This window comes from Moschus berezovskii, chromosome 24 (assembly GCF_049115385.1).
Source record: "Moschus berezovskii isolate FMDL1 chromosome 24, NW_MosBer_1.0, whole genome shotgun sequence".
NCBI classification, from domain to species: Eukaryota; Metazoa; Chordata; class Mammalia; order Artiodactyla; family Moschidae; genus Moschus; species Moschus berezovskii.
Genome location: NC_142483.1, coordinates 10,920,741 through 10,941,153, shown reverse-complemented (window position 1 = coordinate 10,941,153; position 20,413 = coordinate 10,920,741). Strand labels below are relative to the sequence as shown.

Sequence of the window (20,413 nt, the reverse complement as noted above, 5' to 3'; positions counted from 1 at the left end):
CCCCACTATATATTCTTGCCTCTTTTGTCACAGATTAATTGACCATGTAAGTATATGTTTATTTCTGGGCTCTCTATCATGTTCCACTGATCCATGTGTCTGTTTTTGTGCCAGTACCATACTGTTTGGATGATTATATCTTCATAGTACAGTTTCAGCCTGGGAGCATGATACCTTCAGATTTGTTCTTTTTCAACACTGCTCTGATTATAAAGGGCCTTTTGGATTCCATGCAAATTTTAGGATCATCTGTTCTAGTTCTGTGAAAATGCCTTTGATATTTTGATGGGGACTGCACTGAATCCATAGACTATGTTGGGCAGTATGGTCATTTTAATGATACTGATTTGTCCAATCCATGTGCATGGTACATCTTTCCATTTGTTTGTCTTGTTTACCATTTCTTTCATCAATGTTTTACAGTTTTCAGAGTACAGATCTTTCACTTTGGTGAAATTTATTCCTAGGTATTTACTCTTTTGATTCAATCATAAATGGGACTGTTTCTCTTTCTGATACTTCATTGTTCAAACAGATAAATACAACAGACCTCTGTACATTAAGCTTGTAAACTGCAACTTTCCTGAATTCACTTACTGCATTCAATTTTTGAATAACAATTCACTTATTGAATAACAGTTTTTTGTGAAGTATTTAGGGTTTTCTACATAAATTGATAGCATCATGTCACCTACGAACAGTGACAGTTTTAATACTTCCTTTTTAACTTGGGTTTCTTTTATGTGTGTGTGTGGCTTTTTTTTTTTTTGCCTAATTGTTGTGAAAAGAACTTCTAACATTATGTTGAATGAAAGTGGTGAGTATCTTTGTCTTATTCCGTTTTTTATAATTTTTAAAATTTATTTAGTTCTGGCTGCACTGGGTCTTTGTTGCTGTGCATGGGCTTTCTTTAGTTGCAGCAAGTGGGAGCTACTTTTCATTGTGATGCACGAGCTTCTCATTGTGGTAGCTTCTCTTGTTGAAAAGCACAGGCTAAAGGCACAAGGGCTTTAGTAGTTGCAGCATGTGGGCTCTACAGTACATACCCAGCAGTTGTGGTGCATGGGCTTAATTGCTCTGTGACATGTGGAATCTTCACATACCAGGGACTGAACCCATGTCCCCTACATTGGCAGGCAGAGTCTTATCCACTGTGCCACTAAGGAAGTCCCTTGTCTTATTCCTGATCTTAGATCAAAAGCCTTCAGATTTTCTCCACTGAGTATAATGTTAGCTGTGAGTTTTAATATATGTGTGGCCTTTATTATGTTGAGGCAGGTTCCCTCTATGCCTACTTTGCTGACAGTGAAAAGTGAAAGTGACAGTCGCTCAGTTGTGTCTGACTCTTAGTAACCCCATGGACTATACAGTCCATGGAATTCTCCAGGCCAGAATACTGGAGTGGGTAGCCTTTCCCTTCTCCAGAGGATCTTCCCAATCCAGGGATCAAACCCAAGTCTCCCGCATTGCAGGTGGATTCTTTACCAGCTGAACCACAAGGGAAGCCCAAGAATACTGGAGTGGGTAGCCTATCCCTTCTCCAGTGGATCTTCCTGACCCAGGAATCGAACTGGGGTCTCTTGCTTTGTAGGCAGATTCTTTACCAACTGAGCTATCAGGGACTGTTCTTGTCATAAACAGGTGCTGAACTTGTCTAATGCATTTTCTGCATTTCTTGAGATGATGTGATTTTTATTTTTAAATTTGATAATGTGATATAGCTAATTAACTGATTTGTAGATATTGTACCATCCTTGCATCCCTAGAATAAATCCCATTTGATCATGGTGTATGATCTTTCAACATATTTAGTTTGGTTTGACATTTGGTTTGATAGTCTTCTGTTGCGGATTTTGCATTTACATTCATCAATGATAGTAGCCTGTAACTTTGTGTGTATGTGTGTTATCAGGTTGTTTTCTGGTTTTGTTATCAGGATGATGGTGGCCTTGTAGCATGAGTTTAAATGTCTTTAAATGTCTACCAGACATTCTTTAAATGTCTACCAGACATTCTTTAAATGTCTGGTAGAATTCACCTATGAAGTCATCTGATCACGGACTTCTGTTTGTTAGAAGTTTTTTTTATTACTGGTAATCAGTCTGTTCATATATTCTATTTCTTTCTGATTCAGTCTTGCAAGTTTGCACATTTCTAGGAATTTATCCATTTCTTCTATGCAATCTATTTTATTAGCATATAATTCTTCATCGTAATCACTTCTAATTTTTGTATTTCTGTGGTGTCAGTTTTAACTTCTCCCTTTTTATCCCTGATTTTATTTATCTGGGCCCTCTCTCCTTTTTTCTTGATGACTCTAGCTAAAAGTTTCTCAATTTTGTATATAATTTCAAGACTTCCCTGGTGGCTCAGTGGTAAATAATCTGCCTGCCAATGCAGAAGATGCAGGTTCGATCTCTATGTCAGGAAGATCCCCTAGAGAAGGAAATGGCAATCTGCTTCAGTACTCTTGCCTGGGAAACCCCATGAACAGAGGAGCCTGAAAGGCCACAGTAAATGACTTCACGAAAAGGTTAGATATGAATTAGAGACTAAACAACAATATCATATATTATCAAAGGGCCAACTCTTAATTTCATTGATCTTTTATGTTTTTAGGTCTCTATTTCAGTTATTTCCACTCTAATCTTTTATTTCCTTTTTTCTGCTAACTTTGGGTTTTACTTGTTCTTCTTCTAGTTTCTTTAATGTGCATTTTGATTATTTGAGATTTTTTCTTATATCATGAAGTGGGGCTGTATCACTATGAACTTCCCTCTTAGAACTGTTTTATCTTCATTCCTCTTTGACTTTTCAATGATCCATTGATTGTTTAGTCTCCATATGTTTGTGGGATATTTTTTTCCAGTTTTCTTCTTGTAGTTAATTTCTAATTTCATACCAGTGAAATCCAAAAAGATGTCTGACATATGCTGGAAAGGGTGTGAAGAAAAGGGAATCCTCCTACACTGTTAATAGGAACGTAAACTGGTGCAGCCACTATGGAAAACAGTATGGAGCTTTCTCAAAAAACTAAAAATAGAGTTGCCATATGATCCAGCAATTCCACTCTTGGGCACGTATCTGCAGAAAACCGTAATTTGAAAAGCTACATGCACCCCTATGTTTACAGCAGCACTATTTACAATAGCCAAGATAAGGAAACAACCTAAATGCCCATTGACAGACAAATGGATAAAGCAGATGTGATACATAAATACAATGGAATGTTCAGTTCAGTTCAGTCGCTCAGTCGTGTCCGACTCTCCACGACCCCATGAATCACAGCACGCCAGGCCTCCCTGTCCATCACCAACTCCCGGAGTACACTCAAACTCATGTCCACAGAGTCGGTGATGCCATCCAGCCATCTCATTCTCTGTCGTCCCCTTCTCCACCCGCCCCCAACCTTTCCCAGCATCAGAGTCTTTTCCAGTGAGTCAACTCGTCGCATGAGGTGGCCAAAGTATTGCAGCTTCAGCTTTAGCATCAGTCCCTCCAATGAACATCCAGGATTGATCTCCTTTAGAATGGACTGGTTGGATCTCCTTGCAGTATAAGGGACTCTCAAGAGTCTTCTCCAACACCACAGTTCAAAAGCATCGATTCTTCGGCGATCAGCTTTCTTCACAGTCCAACTCTCACATCCATACATGACCACGGGAAAAACCATTGCCTTGACTAGACGGACCTTGGTTCGCAAAGTAATGTCTCTGCTTTTTAATATACTATCAAGGTTGGTCATAACTTTCCTTCCAAGGAGCAAGCGTCTTTTAATTTCATGGCTGCAATCAGCATCTGCAGTGATTTTGGAGCCCAAAAAAATAAAGTCTGACACTGTTTCCACTGTTTTTCCATCTATTTCCCATGAAGTGATGGGACCAGATGCCATGATCTTTGTTTTCTGAATGTTGAGCTTCAAGCCAACCTTTTCACTCTCCTCTTTCACTTTCATCAAGAGGCTTTTGAGTTCCTCTTCACTTTCTGCCATAAGGGTAGTGTCATCTGCATATCTGAGGTTATTGATATTTCTCCCGGCAATCTTGATTCCAGCTTGTGCTTCTTCCAGCCCAGCGTTCCTCATGATGTACTCTGCATATAAGTTAAATAAGCAAGGTGACAATATACAACCTTGACGTACACCTTTTCCTATTTGGAACCAGTCTGTTGTTCCATGTCCAGTTCTGACTGTTGCTTCCTGACCTGCATACAGGTTTCTCAAGAGGCAGGTCAGGTGGTCTGGGATTCCCATCTCTTTCAGAATGTTCCACAGTTTATTGTGATCGACACAGTCAAAGGCTTTGGCATAGTGTTACTCAGCCATAAAAAAGAATGAAATAATGCCATTTGCTGCTACATGGATGGACCTAAAGTTTATCATACTAAGTGAAGTCAGAAAGACAAATACCATATGAATATAAGTCCTTTATCAAATATCTCTTTCACTTTGTGACTTGCCTTTTACCTCTCCTTAATGGTATCTTTTTTCTTTAAATTTATTTGTTTTGGGCTGTGCTGGGTCTTCACTGCTTCACAGGCTTTCTCTAGTTGCAACAAACGGAGGATACTCTCCAGTTGTGGTGCACGGGCTTCTCACTGCGGTGGCTTCTCTTGTTGCAGAGCACAGGCTCCAGGGAGCATAGGCTTCAGCAGCAGCAGCACATGGGCTCAGTAGTTGTGGTTCCCAGGCTCTAGAGCACAGGCTCCATAGTTGTGGCACACATGCTTATTAGTTGCTCTGCGGCATGTGGGATATTCTGGACCGGGGCTCGAACCCATGTCCGCTGCCCTGACAAGTAGATTCTTTACCACTGGGCCACCAGGGAAGCCCTCCTTAATGATATCTTTTCAACAACAAATCTTCATTTTAATGAAGTACAACTTATCAATTAAGGATCTCGTCTACCCCTAGGCTAGAAGGGATATTTTCCTATGGTTCCCTCAAAGTGCACAATTGCTCTAAATTGCACATTTATATTGACCATCCATCTGGAATTCAGTAGTATATGCTGTGAAGTCAGATTCAAGATTCACTGGTTTCGATACTGATCCAATACCATTATTGACTAGGCCATCATTCTTCAGTCCAATCAGCCCAGCATCACCTATTGTAATGGACATCATTTCCCCACTGCACTGCAATACCACCTTTTTCATATCACTGGAAGATAAACATGATGGTCTATTTCTGAACCCTCTATTCTGTTTCATTATTGTCTTTGCCTCCAAACCACAATGTCTTATTTTATAATAGTCTCATTTTTAGCTCTCAGTGGGAAAGCTTTCAGTATTTCACAACTGAATACGATGTGTGCTACAGGCTTTTAGATATCCTTTATTAGATTAAGAATATTCCCTTCTACTCTTATTTTGCTATGAGTTTTTTTTTATCATGAAGTTGTTTTGATTTAAACTACTATTTTAAGAAAATTATTAAAATGAGTCCTTCTCTAGAGCTCCCTTTCCAGAAAAGTACACTACCAAACTTACACAGTTCCAGGGTCATAGTAAGTTGCACTTACTTCCATACCCATCTGAATGGTAAATTGTATCAGAGCTCCACTTCCATCTGTATTATCTCCATGCTCACTTAGCAACATTTCCACTCTGTTAAATAATCTGAGGTGGTTTCTAGTCATGCTGAACTGCTATCAACTTTGAAATATCGATTTTGACAACAATTTTGTTTTTGTCAATGCTCTGATTCTAGGTGCTATCTCCATAACTGTATTTTTCCCTTATATTTTGTCGGCTACAGTGCATAATCTTTAAGAATGTGATATTTTTCAATAATGCATAAATATTATAGCAAAAATACACAAAAATATAACAAAAGAAGATAGCCAAGTCAAACTTCATTTGAGCATATATACTGCCTTGTTTTAATTATGACTGATCATGTCCAGCCAATCAGACAGAAACATACAAATGAACTGATTATAATTCAATTCTATTCAAATGCAGATAATCAGGAGTAAAATATTATATATTTGATTGTAGGAAATTAAAAATAATTATTTGACATAGTATATAAAAAACACGGTCTGACAGCCAACAATAGTTATTTCACTGTTGCTATTAGATTAGAGCCAAAATTACTCATCAGTTATGCTGAACAGAGATCAGGAATGATTTTATAGCAGTGTATCATAATATGATTAATCATGGCTTCAAAAAGATTGCTTATAACCCAGTACTACAAAAGAAACATGTATAAACTGCCAAAAATGATCACTATTTGTGTATTATAATTTATAGGTCCATACTTACCCTCACACTTTTCAAGAATCTGGACTGTTTCTCCAATTTCTAAGACCAACCCTTGGGGAACAGATCCTCGAAAGCTGCATATCACTAGAAAACCAAAGATAAACATGTCAATTAGGATTTTTAAATACTGATATAAGGTCTGTGTCACTGAAATTAGGCACCAACTTTTCTTAAATATATGGTCTCTGTTTTGATTCATTTTTCAAATATGTAAGCCCCTGTAAGTCCTTGCAGGCAGCTACATACTAACAATAAGACAGCTTTCCTAAGGTCAAAAGTGTGCAATCTCTGAGCCATATCTTACAGTAAAATTAAAACAAATAAAAAGAATTTAACATCATCACATCATCCACTCCTTAACAAATTTTTTATTGAGATCCTTGCTATTATTTCAATCTCCAGAGCATTCAGCACTCTTGTCTTCTTAACCTTTGCCATTAATTGACAAGAACATTAAAATTATGAACAAGCTTCCATTGTTGGAAACTGGGTGTGCATATTCAGAGAACCTAAGTAAACTTCCCATTTTAATAACTATCTTCATTCAAGACTGGCTTTCAAATGACTTTTCAAATTAATGTATAAATAGAAAAGAAAACAATTATATTTGCTAGAAAAGCAAAAGGCTTAAAAAAAGAAGTAGAGCTTTCTCTCTCTAATCACGGGACTATTTTCAGGCCTATATAGTCTATTTGCAGGAATATCACAGAGAATAAACCTGTTAGTTATAGATGGTTTCACTCTATTCTTCTCTATATCTGTCAGGTATATCAGATGTCACTGGTCACTGCGAGCTTCAATAATTTGAAAAAGAACAGATACACATTCATATATAACTAAATCACTTTGCTGTACACCTGAAACTAGCACAACATTTTTAATCAACTATACTCCAATATAAAATTTAAAAAAAAATTTTTAAGAAAGATAAAATAATTTCTGCCTACAAAGAATTTATCATTTCATTGGTGGTGGTGGGATAAGGAGTGTGAGATGAGAGGAAAAAAACGCACCATCCATATGGTGCTACAAGACCTGTTTGTCCCGAGATCCACTCTCTGTCCTCCTCCCCCGCACTCTATGCCCCAGGGGAGCCTGTTCTCACAGGCAGTGTCAACAGCCTCCTCCCTGCCCCATGGTTGGTTGAGTAAAGAGGGTGGAGAATACTGCCAGATGCTGGAGGACTGGTGAGATTGGGATGTTTATTCCTGCAGGGGTCTGCGGTGAGGCTGCACCCCTCCAGTGAAGGATGTGGACTTCCCAGGTGGCGCAGAGGTAAAGAACCTGCCTGCCAATGCAAGAGATGCAGGAGACTCAGGTTCAATCCCTGGGTCTGGAGGACCCCTGGAGGAGGATATGGCAATCCACTCTTTTATGGCTTTGTGGTATTCCATTGTGTGTGTGAATATGTGGGCTTCCCTGATGGCTCAGACAGCAAAGAATCTGTCTGCAATGAAAGAGACCCAGGTTCGATCCCTCTGTCAGGAAGATTCCCCTGGGGAAGGCGAATGACTACCTACTCCAGTATTCTTGCCTGGAGAATCCCATGGACAGAGGAGCCTGGTGAGCTACAGTCCATAGGGTCACAAAGAGTTGGACATGACTGAAGCTGCTGAGCACACACACAGATGTATACCCAAGTTAGTGGCATAACCAGAAAGAGAGGAACTTTTCCAAATAATATGTCAAGAGAAAGCAATTTGACTATATATCCCTAATGGAACATATTCTAAGGATTTAAAAAACTTCAAAAAAAATCTTAGTCTGCTTTCACTAATCATACTGTGGCTATAACGATTAGTAGCGCTATTCTACGACTGTTGTGTGAGTACTGGAGAATAATCAAGTAAGTAATTATTCGGGAATTTGCTTTTAAGGTACAGAAAATGCAGATGTAAGATTTATGAAGTAAACACAATGTAGTAATGCACAGTTCCAGATGAGGCCTACAAACAATGACAAATCTCTAGCACTAAAATTGTGATTTCTAAATATACTATTTCCCACTAAAAGGAACCAGGGCTCCTTGGGAAAAAGCCAAGTTTAGGACAGAAAATTCTTAACGTAAGCATAGAATACCTTATCATACTAAAAACCAAGGAAGCTATGATTAATAGCTAAACTACTATGGTCAGGTCAAAAGAACTTTCAGCACCAGGAGAGTTCCACTACTCACTAAAAGGATAGTATATCAATATATTTACATTCATAAGTTAATAAGACTGATGATTCCCCAAAAAGCTTATTGGTCACTTTTCAAAGGTTGCTAGGGAATCAATTTACTACTATGAAAATTCACAAACCAGGGGAAAAAACAGAACAGAAAAAAAACAGAAAACATGCTTTTCTAAAACAAACTGGAGCCTGGAGGAGGTAATGGCAGCCCACTCCAGTATTCCTGCCTGGGTAGACCTCAGTATACCCACATAGTTGACGAGAAGTTTCTCTATAAAAAATACTCTAGACAACAAACAAAGAAGTGATGGCAAAGGTAGAATATCTCCATTTGGTGACTCCCAATAAATGAATGGGTATAGGAAATGATCATTGGTAGCTCTAACATCATGAAAAGAGGAAAGAAGAAATTATATAACTACTAAACAAAGTGCCACATGAAGAAATCATAAAATAAAACTCAAACCTGAATAAGGTGATGCTTATAGAAGGAAATACTGGAAATAAAAGCATATTGAATGAATTCACAGAAATATGATTAGCAAGATTCAGATCATGAGACAAAAAAATGCAGTTTCTTTAACAAAATATTGCAAGGAAAAAAAAGAGATGGAGAACTCAATAAAACAGGCTTCAGTTGTATCAACTCAATATACAGTAGTACCAAAAATAACAAGACACTTAGGAATAAATTTAATCCAAGAGGTACTGAAAACTACAAAACACTACTAAGAGAAATTAAAGATCTAATTAAGTATAAAGACACCCTATGTTCATGGATTGGTAGAATTGATATTAAGATGACACTACTACCCAAGGTAGTCTACAGATTCAATGCAATCTCTATTAAAATCCCCAAGAAATAGAAAAACACATCCTAAAATTCATATGAAATTTCAAGAGACCCAAATATCCAAAACAATCCTAACAAAGAACAAAGTTGGACAACTCTCACTTTCAAGCTTCAAGACTTACTACAATAGTACAGTAATCAAAATAGTGTATGGTACTGGAATAAGGATTATATGAATCAATGGAAAATATATTAAGTTCCCTATATATGAACATTCAAGCTGCGAACCTTCAAAGATGCAAATGTGCATTTGCATGTCCAACTATGTAAGTTCACATACATTGTCACGTGTGTGCATACTCTACAAGTGGTTGTGCTTTTGTGTAGTTTACTGTATAGTATTATATAGAATGGGGACTCCCAAGTGGCTCGGTGGTAAAGAATCCACCAGCCAATGCAGGAGACACAGGAGACACGGGTTCGATTCCTGGGTCAGAGGAATCTGGAGGAGGAAATGGCAGCCTGGAGGAGGTAATGGCAGCCCACTCCAGTATTCCTGCCTGGAGAATACCATGGACAAAGGAGCCTGGCAGACTGTAGTCCATAGGGTCGCAAAGGAGTCGGACATGACTTAGTGACTAAACAATAACAACATAATGAATATATGTTAAGTACTTAGAATAGTACCTGGTACAAAGTACTATGTAAGTGTTTGAAATTATTATTCCACTATTTATTTTTTAAAGTACATACATTCATATGTACATTGTATACATATATTGTCACCCAGCTTATTTAACTTACATCAGAGTACATCATGTGAAATGCCAGGCTGCATGAAGCACAAGCTGGAATCAAGATTGCTGGGAGAAATATCAATAACCTCAGATATGCAGATGACACCATCCTTATGGCAGAAAGCAAAGAAGAACTAAAGAGCCTCTTAATGAAAGACAAAGAGGAGGGAGAAAAAGTTGGCTTTTTCACTCAACATTCAAAAAACTAAGATTATGGCATCTGGTCCCATCACTTCATGGCAAATAGATGGAGAAACAGTGGAAACAGTGACAGACTTTATTTGGGGGGACTCCAAAATCACTGCAGATGGTGACTGCAGCCATAAAATTAAAAGACGCTTGCTCCTTGGAAGAAAAGCTCTGACCAACCTAGACAGCATATTAAAAAGCAGAGACATTACTTTACCAACAAAGGTCCATCTGGTCAAAGCTATGGTTTTTCTAGTAGTCATGTATGGATGTGAAAGTTGGACTATGAAGAAAGCTGAGTGCCAAAGAGTCGATGCTTTTGAACTGTGGTGTTGGAGAAGACTCTTGAGAGTCCCATGGACTGCAAGGAGATCCAACCAGTCCAACCTAAAGAAAATCAGTCCTGAATACTCATTGGAAGGACTGATGATGAAGCTGAAACTCCAATACTTTGGCCATCTGATGTGAAGAACCGACTCATTGGAAAAGACTCTGATGTTGGGAAAGATTGAAGGAGGAAGGAGAAGGGGACAACAGAGGATGAGATGGTTGGAAGGCAACACCGACGCAATGGACATGAGTTTGAGTGGGCTCCAGGAGTTGGTGATGGGCAGGGAAGCCTGGCATGCTGCAGTCCATGGGGTGGCAAAGAGTCAGACACAACTGAGCAACTGAACTGAACTGAACTGAATATACACAGAAAGAGTGTGTAATATCAAAACATTTATAGCAGTTACCTGGGCTGGGTGAGGAGAGAAATGGGGACGATGAGGAAATGAGCTAAGAGGCTTTATCAGTACTACTTTCTATAGTTTTTTAAAAGCTGTATGGACTTTTAAAAGTTAAGTACACTGTATTTGCCTATACCATGTATAAGCACACTGAATCTATGTAAAGGCATTCTACAATGTCCTTAAAGTCGTACTCTTTTCAGTATAATTCGAGTAATACAAAAATATCATAGGATCAACACTAAAATTTATTATCTTCTATTTGAAATAAAAGAAACCATCATTGCTAAATCTTTCAGTACAAACACTAGCCATCAGAACAGAATTCTGAGTCTTCCCTTTTATTTTTAATTTTTTAACAACACATTAAAATTTATTCTACAAACAAAATTCTTTGAGCAGGAAATTTAAAGAGACTATTCCATTTTATCTCATCAAAATTATCAACAAGTAATTTTTAAAGTTTAACATACACACCCTATAAAGTAGCTGCCATGTAAAGCAAATTAAGCAGTGAGTCTCCACTTTTAAATGAAAACCAGTTACTTACAAATTAAGAACTATTGGGTGATCTTTTTGTATTTCTAGCTAAGAGCACTTCAAGTTAGAGACCATCTTTTTTAAATGTGCTTCAAAAACACTACAGACAAAGAGAAAATTTTAAGGGGGTGAACATGCTTTAATATAAGAGATAAGCTAGATATCTCAACTGACTCTCAAACAAGATTCAGTCATGAGGTGGGAAAGAGAGACAGGAGAATAATACAGATTTTAAAAAGGTGGTTTGCAGGGTGACAAATGGGAAAGCTAAGAGTAGAGGGATGAAGGACAGATGGAAAAGGACAGCAAAGGGTCAGTCTCCCATCCTGGTCAAAGAGACAGAGAATTATTAGGGAGAGATATACACAGAGGGGGCCTTCCCCAGAGTCTCAGTGGTAAAGAATCCACCTACAATGCAGGAGACATGAGTTCGATTCCTGGGTAGGGAAGACCCCCGAAGGAGGGCATGGCGACCCACTCTAGTATTCTGGCGTGGAGAACCCCATAAACAGAGGAACCTGGCAGGTTACAGTCCACAGGGTCCCAAAGAGTCGGATACGACTGAGCTACTGAGCATGCACACATGGAGTTATGGACAGAGGAGTTAAATCTTTCTCTCCAAGAATTTGAGACTCAGGAGCACAAGCAGTGCGCATGCTGCAGCTCCAGCACTGATTTAGAGCACAGGTGTCAAAAATCTCAGTTACAAAGGCAGTTTTGAGAATTCTTAGTAATTAAAAAAAATATATATATATGATTAGAAGAAAAAAACATTAACATGTAGCACCATACTTAAGTTTTAGAACCCGTTTCTGTCATTTACCTAATTAAAATAAAGAATTTAAAAGAAAATGCAACCCAAGCTATTAGTTCCATTTACTTTATGAGCTAATAAAAACGTAAAGATCATTTCCTCAATCAATAATCTATTTCCAACTTACAATCTCCAAATACCACAGAGAAAAATACTCTCATATGTATCAAAGTTAGTAAGTCATTTATAAAGCAATAATGCCTACTACAACACAATATTTTCTTATTGAAACTATACATAAATTCTAATCTAGAGTTAGTAAAGATTAGTACAGTGTATTTATTTTATTTTACTTAAGAGGAAAATAGAGTGTAGTTAAGTGATTTGTTCACAATGCTTATAGATTTTCCATGTGAGGAACAGTAGTGCCTAGTTCCTGTGAAAATAAATTCTATTACTCTTTTATCTCTTTCTCCTGAATCTAAAATCACTCTTATGCTCCTCCATTTCCATTCCTAAAATTGCTTTTTCCCTTGATCAAAATGTTTCATTGTCTCCCTACTGCCCACAGAATAAAAGCCATATTCCTCCTTACATCCAAGGCCCTTGACACTCTCAGCTAAAACTGCCCTCTCAATCTCCTCCCAATGACATAAGACTTGGTCTAGTCACTGTTCTCCAAAACAAGTCTCCAATACATAACCTTGCACAAGTCTCCCTTTCATACATCACTGTTTCCTACTGCCTGGATCCTCTCTCCTGCTTCCTCTTCACTGACAAAAATCCTATCCACACATTAAGACTGTTTTTGCACTCTTGCAAATGAATCCTCCAGGCCCTGAAGTCCTCTGGCACATTCTACTTCTATCACATGGCTGACCTTAATTGCAGCTTCCTGTATATGTGCATCAAGTAGCCCTATCACTTCACTGTTCTGTATGCCCAGCATTCCTAACTTTCATGTTTTACAGAAATTGTCCCACTCTATGTTATTTCAGTGGGGCTATCAGTCAGACTCTCTCCACCGCCTCCAAGTAGGCATGTAAGGTAGACTAGGTCACACCATTCACTCCCTGAATCTTTCCAACAGGAACTAACTCTTTCCTATTCCACCATGAACTGTAAAGATGTAACCCCAGAGCTTCCAGGAGCTATGGTCCCCAAAGTGAAAACAGTAAATTTTTTGAAGTTAATGACTGCAAAAAATAATTCAACACATAGGCATATACCAAAATGTAAAATGGAAACACAGATATCCTGATATGTTGAGGCCCTGATCCCAGTCTTCTGAGGTCAGATCCATTCATGCCTTTTTTCAGTTATATGAACCAGTAAATCCTCCTTTCTGCTTCAGTTTGAGATGGATTTCTAATAATTATAATTGAAAGAATCCCCATGGAAAACAGTATGAAGGTTTCTCAGAAAACTAAAAATAGAATTACCGTATGATCCAGCAATCTCACTTCTGGGCATAGAGCCAGACAAAATCATACTGTAAAAAGATACACACACCCCTATGTTCACAGCAGCACTATTTATAACAGCCAAGATGTGGAAACAATCTAAATGTCCATCAACAGATGAATGGATAAATAAGACATGGTACATACATACAATGGAATATTACTCAGCCATAAAAAGAATAAAATAATGCCATTTGCAGCTACATAGATGAACCTAGAAATTACCATACTAAACAAAGTAAGTCCAAAAGAGAAAGACAAATACCATGTGATATCACTTGTATGTGGAATCTAAAATATGACACAAATGAGCCTATCTATGAAACAGAAACAGAATTATGGACATAGAGAACAAACTGGTGGTTGCCAAGGGGGATAGGGTTAGGGGAGGGATGAAGTGGGAAGCTAGAGTTAGCAGATGTAAACTTTTACATGTAAGATGGATAAATAGCAAGGTCCTGCTGTACAGCACAGAGAACTGTATTCAATATCTTATGATAAACCATAATGGAAAGAACTATTTTTAAAAAGAATACACACACACACACACACACACACACACACATATATATATATAACTGAATCACTTTGCTGTATTGCAGCAATTAACACAACATTGTAAATCAACTATAGTTCAATTTTTTTAAAAAAATTCCTCAAGAACTGGAATATGTTTGTTTACTCCATTAAATTTTCCACAGTGCAGATATTCAATAAACATTTCTAGACTAATTCCTATCTTCCAGTGGTTTTACACAAGATTCAATGATATAGTTTTGTTTTTATTTTTTTTTTTAAAAAAGCCTTTTTAGGGAATCAGTATCTGAATTCAAGACCCAAACAGCCAAACTGTATGACTTTGAGTAAGTTACCATATGCCTCTGACCTTGGTGATGCCATCCGAAAAATAAGAACACTGTGTTACATTATGGTCCCTTCTAGATCTAAAGTTCCATAAATATATAATGCTTAGCTAAAAATTCTTGTCTACTTGCATTGTTTTAACTACTAAGTTCATAAAACTTCCCTAATCTAATTTTCATAATCATCTAGATTAAAGGTCTTGAAAGTAGGTAGATCTGTATAGTCTTCCTTCATTGTTCCCCAGAACCTCAGTTCAGTTCAGTCGCTCAGTTGTGTCTGATTCTTTGTGTCCCCAGAGCCTAGTACATACCAGATCTTCTGTAAATGTCTACTAAATCAATAAAAGAATCCATTTGAAGTATCTTCACTTTCCAGTTAGACTTGTATTTTGAATTTCATGTTACTACCTATTTTTCATTACCTCAGGAAACCACCTCCTCCACTCCTGTCCAGAAACAAAGTTTAACTTTCTTTTCCCTTCTGCGGTTCCTGCAACAAACTATAGTTGATACCATCTTGCCAATCTCTGTAACATGTAATCTCAGTATCATCTTTATCCTCCACCTTCTAATCACAACTGAAAATAATTTCAAACTCTATTTTCACAGCTGAATTGTTTAATAATTTCTATCAACTTATATCTTCATTTAAATATGTTTGAAAGGCTTTCACCAGTCTACAACAGTTGCATGAGTTCCTTTGTCTTGATGTTGGAATTTATTTTAAACTACATAACTCTCTATGAAGTGAACAATTAGGGACTATCCAGAAAAAAACATCCCGAAGTGAAAGTATATTTAAGAACCACTCTAGGGGCTTCTTTGACGGTCCAGTGGTTAAGAATTCACCTGCCAATGCAAGGGACACAAGTTTGACCCCTGGTATGGGGAAACCCCACGTGCCATGGGACAACTAAGCCCTTGTGCACAACTACTGAAGCCCGAGCACCTGGAGTCCATGCTCCACAACGAGAAGCCACTACGATGAGAAGCCACTGCCTGCCACAACTCGAGAAAGTTCACGCACAGCAACAAAGAACCAGCACAGCCAAAAATACAAATTTTTTAAATGGGCAAAGTACTGAGTAGACATTTCTCCAAAAACAACACACAAATGGCCAATAAACACATGAAAAGATGCTCAACTTCACTAATTATTAGGGAAAATGCAAACCAAAATCACAGTGAAATACCACTTCACACCCATTTGGACAGCCATTTATAAAAAGCTTTTTCAAAAAAAATTACAAGTATTACCCCACGACCAAGGTAAGAGAAACCCAAATAAGACGGTAGGTATTGCAAGGGGGCATCAGAGGGCAGACACGCTGAAACCATAATCACAGAAAACTAGTCGATCTGATCACATGGACCACAGCCCTCTCTAACTCAATGAAACTAAGCCATGCCGTGTGGGGCCACCCGAGATGGGCAGGTCATGGTGGAGAGGTCTGACAGAATGTGGTCCACTGCAGAAGGGAATGGCAAACCACTTCAGTATACTTGCCTTGAGAACCCCATAAACAGTATCAAAAGGCAAAATGATAGGATACTCAATGAGGAATGATGGACAGGGAGGCCTGGCGTGCTGTGATTCATGGGGTCACAAAGAGTCGGTCACGACTGAGCGACTGAACTGAACTGAAAGAGACTGGAATCCTCATGCACTGCTGATGGGAAAGTAAAAATGGTACAGGCAATATAGAAAATAGTATGAGTGGTTCCTCAGAAAAACTAAACAGAGAATCACCAAATGCTAAGTAATTCCAAAGGATTTAAAAACAGGTAGTCAAACAGGTACTTGGATGCCAAATGTTCATTACAGCATTATTCACAACAGTAAAAGAAACAACCCAAGAGTCCATCAACAAAGAATGGGTAATTGGGAGACTGGAACCGTCTTACAGACACTGCTGCTGCTAAGTCACTTCAGTCGTGTCTGACTCTGTGCAACCCCATAGATGGAAGCCCACCAGGCTCCCCCGTCCCTGGGATTCTCCAAGCAAGAACACTGGAGTGGGTTGCCATTTCCTTCTCCAATGTGTGAAAGTGAAAATGAAGTCGCTCAGTCGTGTCCGACCCTTAGCGACCCCACGGACTGCAGCCTACCAGGCTGGTCCATCCATGGGATTTTCTAGGCAAGAGTACTGGAGTGGCTTGCCATTGCCTTCTCCGCTTACATACACTACTATGTACAAAACAACGAATGAGAACTTACTGCATAGCACAGGCAGCTCTGCTTGGTGCTCTGTGCTGACCTAAGTGGGAAGGAAATTCAAAAAAGAGGGGATATGTGTACTCATACAACTGACTCACTTTGCTGCACAGCAGAAACTGGCACATCAGTGTAGAGCAACTATGCGCCAATAAAAAATAATAACAATAAACAACCCCTCCTCCTTCCTGGTTTTCCTCATGATAACAAGACGGCTGTCGTGACAGTACCAGATGTCTTACCTACATGCAGCCATCCAGAGGGGAAATTGCCCCCTACACAGACCAAATCTGCATTAGGCTCTATCACTCCCAGATCACTGCCTCTGTTCCAAAGACAGGTATTCCTACGGAGCGCAGCCTTAGCCATGAGTTAGTTCTTTTAACAGGCCTAAGGTTTTCATAAAGGCACTAAATCTCACTCCAAAGGAAAGCAAAGGAGACACTTCTGTCTTTCAGAGTTGATTACCCAGTTTCCCATGCACAAGTTCAACTCAGGTTTAGCTTAAAAATGCATGACTAGGGAAAGAAGTAAAGGGCAGAGTGGCTGGCAAATAGAAAAAGATAAAGAATAATACTCGAAGTAGCTACAGAGAACAGAAATGAAGAGAGTTAGAAAGAATATCAAAACAAAACTATCATTTCAAGTCACTGATACCAAGCTGATGGAGTCTCACATATTCTCAATCCACTCGTCTGTTCCTCTCCATGCATGCTCAGTCATGTTCAACTCTTTGTGACCCCATGGACTATAGTCTGTCAGGCTCCTCTGTCCATGGCATTTTCCAGGCAAGAATACTGGAGTTGATTGCCGTTTCCTACTCCAGCGGATCTTCCTGACCCAGGGACCAAAACCACGCCCTTGCATCTCCTGCACTAGCGGGTGGATTCTTTACCACTAGTGCCACCTGGGAAGCCCATATTCCCACCACCACCACCCCCAAATTCCCAGAAAGCAACACAGCCAGATGAGAAAAGTAATAAACAAACAAGAGCACCACTGACTGGAATTAGTGATTTTCCTTGGGATTTCAGTAAGAAAGCAAACAAGCATCACTGTATTACTGTTATAATGACTTGTTTGCATTAACAACATCCAATAGTCAGAAAGTCCAGTTAAACAATTGATGCCCAAGAAGTTGAAATGGTAGTACAGGAGACTAGTTTTGTAATGCTTCAGAATTTATTCCTCCAAGCCTGTATCAAATTTGAAATTTCTGAAGATTCAAATCTGTGGAGAAAATGATGCTCTATACTGTTGAGGGTGCAGAGAAGCAAGTACTCTTACTGTCCTGGTGATAGTTAATTTCTAACAACCAACTACTCAGAAGTAGATTAGATAAATCACAGTACCTAATACAGTGCCTGATGGAACAGCAGTCATTAAAACAATGACATTCTAGATACAAGAAAAGGTTTGTAGTAGAACAGATTTAAAATAAAAGACTGTTGGAACTTCCCTAGTGGTCCACTGGTTAAAATTCCACGCTTCCACTGCAGCAGGCACAGGTTCAATCCCTGGTTGTGGAACTAAGATTCCACAGGCCATGCAGCCCAGCCAAAAAATAAATTACTTATGTTTTAAAAAATAAAAGACTTCTGTGACAATATATGGAGAAGGAAATGGCAACGCACTCCAGTGTTCTTGCCTGGAGAATCCCAGGGACGGGGGAGCCTAGTGGGCTGCCATCTATGGGGTCAAATAGAGTTGGACACAACTGAAGCAACTTAGCAGCAGCAGCATGACAATATAAACAGTACAGTCCTAAATTTATTTTAAATGCCTCCATCAGAAAAAAAGACTGGAAAGATATGCCAGCATGTTTTGAGGTGTTATGTCTGAAAATAATAGCGTATCTTAAAAAATAAGATATCATCCTTATTTTCTTTTTTGTGTATTTTTCTGTATTTACTAATATGTCTATAATAAACATGTATCTTATGTAATAAGAGCAGAAATGTTATACAGAAAAAGCTCAAATGTATTCCACATATTGAATTCACAATACAGGAAAGAACAGAACATATTATTTTTTATATTAAAATCCAACAAAAATCTTTTCTTGGTATTTTTAAAGGTTTAACCTTGAGTTCTATGGAAAAGTCACTCATCTAAAACACAGCTTCCCCAAAGGTATCAGATGAAAGACATAATGTTGGAATTAGTTCAAACTGCATCCCAATTATCTGCTACAAGTTTTCTGAATCACGGCCGTGATAACTGTGAAACTCTAGGTGATATGGATTCACACTGGAATCGTACAGGCTTCCACCCAAAACTCAGTCATCTAAACTCAGCCACAGGCAGGAAACATTCCTAACAGGTTCAAGAAAGAGAAAAGCTGAGAAAAAAAAATAATTGTATTCCTGATGTCACTAATTTCTAATAAGTAAACATTATTAGACTTACAGCCTGCCTTTTAAAATACTATCAGGATCAACAAAGCAAAATAAAACTCTTCACTAAATTGGACTCCTAATTAAGCATTTATTGATCCCTCACTATGTGCTAGGTCCTGGGGTTACAAAACATGAAGACAAAATTCCTTGTCCTTGAGAAGCTCAATCCCTCGAGGCAAAGAGATGCAATTAAGCATAATCTATAGGGATAAGTGCCATAACTAGAGGTTGGTACCAACTGCTGCAGGAGCAAGAAGCAGTACTTATTACTGGGCAGAGCTGGGGAAGGCATCAAAGAAGAGGTGACATTTCAGCTTTTTAAGGTGGCATTCCTCAGGAAGAGAAAGGTAGTCGCTGCATTCCTGTCATATTATAAGAACTGAGCAGTGACAAAGGTAGGAAAGTGTTAGGTTTGTCTGGAAAAGGGTGAGCTGTCCAGTGCATCTGAAGTGTAGGGGATGTGGAAAGAACAACAGAAACAAACTTAAGCAAGGCTTGGTGCCTTCCTTCCTCCTGTTTGTGAAGATGGAAACAGACTTCGGGTCTTTTTAATGCTAATGTATCTTCGTCATTTCCCACACTTAAAGGCCACACAGACCTCTTAGCAGCATCCTTCCTCCGAGGCCATAAACCTCAGTCTGGCCAGGAACCCACCTAACCCCAAACACTATCAGGTCACACAGGTGGCACAGGCACAGCTGGCACTGTCAAGAAATGTTCAGTAAGTCACCCACATAATTTGCACTCAAAACACAACAAAGCAAAATCTACTCCTTTATAAACTGGACACTTCACTCTAGGTAATAAATTATTTTTCCCCTATTCTGTTCAACATTTTCATCAGCTCACTTGGAAAAGGTTAGAAAACAGTTTGATCAATTGTGTAGGTAAAAAAGTTCAAGGAAAAGATAACAACAGGTGGGATGACAAACTCAAGCTACAAAAAACACTTGACAAGTTGTACTAATAAGCCAAATACAGGGAGCCTACTCCTCAACTTAGGAACAACGGGATGAGCCAAATATGCTCTCCTTCAATGAAATGTAATGAAAGTAAATGTAAAATCTTTTAAAAATAAACTAAAGTTTTACATTCATGTCAATGGCAAGCCACTCCAGTACTCTTGCCTAGAAAATCCCATGGATGGAGGAGCCTGGTAGGCTGCAGTCCGTGGGGTCGCTAAGGATCGGACACAACTGAGCGACTTCACTTTCACTTTTACAC

The 20,413-nt window shown here is 38.7% G+C and overlaps 1 protein-coding gene across 1 annotated transcript in view; it reads right to left on the bottom strand.

Moving 5' to 3' along the window:
* Positions 1-20,413, bottom strand: part of DOCK3 (dedicator of cytokinesis 3) — a 276,998-nt gene that overhangs the window by 245,218 nt on the left and 11,367 nt on the right. Inside the window, exon 2 of the mRNA XM_088831600.1 lies at positions 6,271-6,354. Coding sequence (XP_088687726.1) covers positions 6,271-6,354 — 84 coding nt within the window. The remainder of the gene's footprint in view (positions 1-6,270; positions 6,355-20,413) is intronic.